This window comes from Gekko japonicus, unplaced genomic scaffold (genome assembly GCF_001447785.1).
Source record: "Gekko japonicus isolate JY-2015 unplaced genomic scaffold, Gekko_japonicus_V1.1 scaffold6363, whole genome shotgun sequence".
NCBI classification, from domain to species: domain Eukaryota; kingdom Metazoa; phylum Chordata; class Lepidosauria; order Squamata; family Gekkonidae; genus Gekko; species Gekko japonicus.
In genome coordinates this window covers 20,694-24,875 of record NW_015174443.1, presented here as the reverse complement: position 1 = coordinate 24,875, position 4,182 = coordinate 20,694, and the positions used below count along the sequence as shown (strand labels likewise).

General features: G+C 47.3%; 1 protein-coding gene across 1 annotated transcript in view; it reads right to left on the bottom strand.

Moving 5' to 3' along the window:
* Positions 1-4,182, bottom strand: part of LOC107121482 (phosphatidylinositol 3-kinase catalytic subunit type 3-like) — a gene marked incomplete at both ends in the record, with an annotated part of 15,195 nt that overhangs the window by 3,896 nt on the left and 7,117 nt on the right. Inside the window, one exon of the mRNA XM_015424392.1 lies at positions 898-990. Within this exon, the coding sequence (XP_015279878.1) occupies positions 898-990 (93 nt within the window). The remainder of the gene's footprint in view (positions 1-897; positions 991-4,182) is intronic.

Below are 4,182 nucleotides of genomic sequence, written 5' to 3'. Positions count from 1 at the left end.
ACCTCATTGTAGAGAACCTACTTGGCATGCGGAAGATCCCCCGTTTCAATCCCTGGCATCTCCAGTTAAAAAGACCAGGCAGTAGGTGATGGGGAAGACCTCAGTAGAGCATCTACTTGGCATGCGGAAGATTCCCGGTTCAATCCCCAGCATCTCCAGTTAAAAGGAGCAGGCAGTAGGTGATGTAAAAGGCCTCAGTGGCTCAGTGGTAGAGTATCTGGTTGGCAGGCAGAAGGTGCCAGGTTCAATCCCCAGCATCTCTAGTTAAAAGGACCAGGCAGCAGGTGATGTGAAAGACCTCCGCCTGAGACCCTGGAGAGCTATAAACAGGGGCTGTGGCTCAGTGGGAAAGCATCTGCTTGGCATGCAGAAGGTCCCAGGTTCAATCAGTTAAAAGGACCAGGCAGGAGGTGATGGGAAAGACCTCGGTGTCTCAGTGGTAGAGCCTCTGGTTGGCAGGCAGAAGGTCCCAGGTTCAATCACCGGCATCTCCAGTTAAAAGGACCAGGCAGGAGGTGATGGGAAAGACCTCCACCTGAGACCCTGGAGAGCGGCTGTCAGTCTGAGTAGACAAGACTGACCTAGATGGATCAAGGGTCTGATTCCGTCTAACGCAACTTCTTGTGAATCTGCACTACTCCAAATTTCAGGGTGGAAAGTATACAACCCCACAGCCCCTGGGTGGCAGTTTCAGGCTTAAATTAAAAACCTCCTGCTCAAAGACTTTATGGTAAGAGGAGGGGGAGGCATACGTGGGTTTTAAAAGATTTTAAAATCCAAAGTAACACAGTTCCATGATTATTATGCTTTCAGCTCTCAATTCCCGAGGCCCCTCTTATCCAGGAAAGCACAAAAGAGGAAGGGGGGGAAATACACTTTAAAAAAAATGATACTTACCTTTTCTTGGTTAGTAAGATAATATCGGAATTTCCAGACGAGATCCTGCTCTTCATATGTCAGCTGCTTCGTTGGAGGATAGCTCAAAATAATCTAAAGAAGAAAGACGGATGTCTCGCTCCATTTTCATTTTTAGTACACCCTCTTGCCATAACCTGTATGGGGTTACCAACTGATCCCCAATTAAAAATGGATTAAATATAACACAATCCAAAACTCCCGATTTTTTTTAAAAGCTTTGCTTTTGCCAGTAGAAGCCAGTCTCTGCCCTCTGCCCCCAAAAAGGTCTCAAATCCCTGCAGAAAAACACTTGCAGAGCGGAAAAGAGCTTATTTAAAATGAAAAGGGACCATGGCTCAGTGGCAGAGCATCTGCTTGGCGTGCAGTAGGTCCCAGGTTCAATCCCCAGAATCTCCAGTTTAAAAAGACCAGGCAGTGGGTGATGTGAAAGACCTCAGTGGCTCAGAGGCAGAGCATCTGCTTGGCATGCAGAAGGTCCCAGGTTCAATCCCCAGAATCTCCAGTTAAAAAAGACCAGGCAGGAGGTGATGTGAAAGACCTCAGTGGCTCAGTGGTAGAGCATCTGCTTGTAATGCAGGAGGTCCCAGGTTCAATCCCCAGCATCTCCAGCTAAAAAGACCAGGTAGTAGGTGACGTGAAAGACCTCTGCCTGAGAAGCCCTGAAGAGTCACTGCCAGTCTGAGTAGACAATACTGACTTTGATGGACCAATGGCCTGATTCCATATAAGGTTGTAAAAAAGTACAAATAAGTCAAACGAAACAGGGAGAGCACCAGAATGGGACAGTGACATATTCCCAAAGTGTGGTTCTCAACCAGGGTTGTTGTTTCGGGGTGTGTTGTTGTTGTTGTTTTGCAAAGATCATGAAACTCTCTATGTCGTCATTTCTTCTTCTTCCATTTCCTCCATAAAATCTCTCCACTGCTGATTTATTGGAAGCACTACACCTATTTGGTGCAGTGGTTAAGTGCGTGGACTCTAATCTCAGAGAACCGGGTTTGATTCCCGACTCCTCCACTTGCAGCTGCTGGATGACCTTGGGCAAACCATAGTTCTGACAAGAGCTGTCTTTGAAAGAGCAGTTTCTGTCAGAGCTCTCTCAGCCCCACCTACCTCACAGGGTGTCTGTTGTGGGGAGGGGAGGGGAAGGGAAAGGAGTTTGTAAGCCACTCTGAGACTCCTTCAGGTAGTGAAGGGTAGGGTATAAATCCAATCTCTTCTTCTTCTTCTTCAAAAAGAGAGAATGAGTATGTTCAGCGGCAGCTTATTAGTTCCTTATGTGCCTGGAAACTTCTTGGGCTTCTAATGTTGAGAAAGAGACTGATATTTGCTGTTTATGGATTTATATCTGCTGACACACACAAACTTTACATGAACTGTGCATACACAAACTCCCTAGGCTTAGGGAACGCAGCTTGAAGCACCAGTTTGTGAAAGGTTACACAGAGAAAGTGCTACCTGCATTTCATGTTAATGAAGCTTGTAGATATACAAGATCCTGGCCTGAGGGGAAGAAGCACATTTCACCATTGTTAGCAGAAACCACAGTTTAAAGACAAGTAATCCCCCATTACTAGAGGACTTGATGTCACGCAATACACAGATCTAATCTACATCTGAATTGCCATTTCCTGGCAGATGTCGCTTTGATGACCTGGGAACAGGCAAGATTTACCTGCACTTCAATAGGAAGATCCTGACTCCAAGATTTCACACCTGACCAGATGGCTTGTCCCTGAGTTAGAGTTTAGTATTTCAATATTGGCCCAACCCTTAGAGTTAACGCCCTCTCTGCACGCACCAGTAAGATGTAGGGATGGGACGGACTTACAGGTAGGTGGGGGTCCCCGCTTGGCAAGGCTGCCACCCACCCGAAGACTCACCTATAAAAACTGAAGTTTGCTAGCCGCAAACCCTTCATCATCCTCTGTCTACTTTTACCCCCTAAAGTCCAGCGATGTGATGACGTCACGTTGGGGACATCCTCCCTGCCTGCCTGCCCAGGGCACTGGCTCCCTGCAGTTAAAGGGGCCCCTTTAACTGCAGGGAGCCAGCATTTCTCTGCAGAGATCAGGCGCACAGAAATGCCGGCTCCCTGCGCACAGAGAGGGGTGGTGGCGGGTGTTGGGGCTTGGGTGGGGGGTGGGGCTTCCCCTGGCAGCCAGCTGGCCGCCAGTGGGTAGAAGCCCCCCAAAAGCAGGGGACCCCTGCCAAACCGGGGGGGTTTGGCAACCCTACTTTGCATGCTCCAGGTTTTGTGTTTTTTTTTAATCCCCGGAGGAATATTTTTTTATTTTGCAAATACTACAAAAACTTCAAAGAAATATTAGGGAAGGGACTACAACTAAGGATAAAGGAAAGCAAACCACACTAAACTAAAACCCCAAGAGGAGGAGATCTTTTCACTGTTAGTAAAAATGTTAGTACAATTAGTTTTAGTATCACAATATACTTGTAGAGTTCTTGCTTATAACAATTTGCTATTTACATGTTATTTTGTTAGTTGTTATGAGAGAAGTCTCTGATCGTCTTCTTATTCTTCGCTTCAAAAGGCCATTTTCCAAGTCCTTCTGCCTTTACTTCGGCTTTCTGTCTCTAAAATAGTATACCACTCTGGCAGACCCAGCACCCTTTTCTGCCGCAGTGTGTATGAGATTTTGATATTCTTCAGTAAAAGACAAATTGATTTAAATTCACCAGTCTCGTCTCTCTCACTGGGACATCCTTGGGGTGAACCGGACCTCCGTAAACTTTGGCAGGAACCCATATTAAATTTAGTTTGCCATCTGTCGTAGATAAAACAGTTTGGCTAACACTAAAGAGATGGCTCTTTCAGTCCTGCAGAACCTCTCAGAGGGGTCAACCTGTGCTTTGGAGGGGGGGTCTTAGAGGGGTCAAACTACTGCTTCACGGTGACCACCATCACCCAGGGGGGAGTCATCTTGTTTTCATGGCCCTGGACTCCTCTCAGATGTTTGGGCCTGTGCCGTCTGCTTCCTCTCCTGGCTTCCGCAATCCAGGAGGTGTTACACTCTCTCCGCCCCTCCCGTCCCTTTAAAAATATTTGGCTGTGCACACGGCAATACATTCCACCGTCACCCTAACAGCCACTTAACCTAACAGCCACTTAAGCCCCCAAATCATGTGATGCGCCCGGTGTAAACACGTCATCCGGAAGTGACACAATCGCATCAGGCACGTTGTGGCGGGGCCACAATCATTCGAGGGAAAACCATAGAGTTTTCCCTTGGATGATAGAGCGTC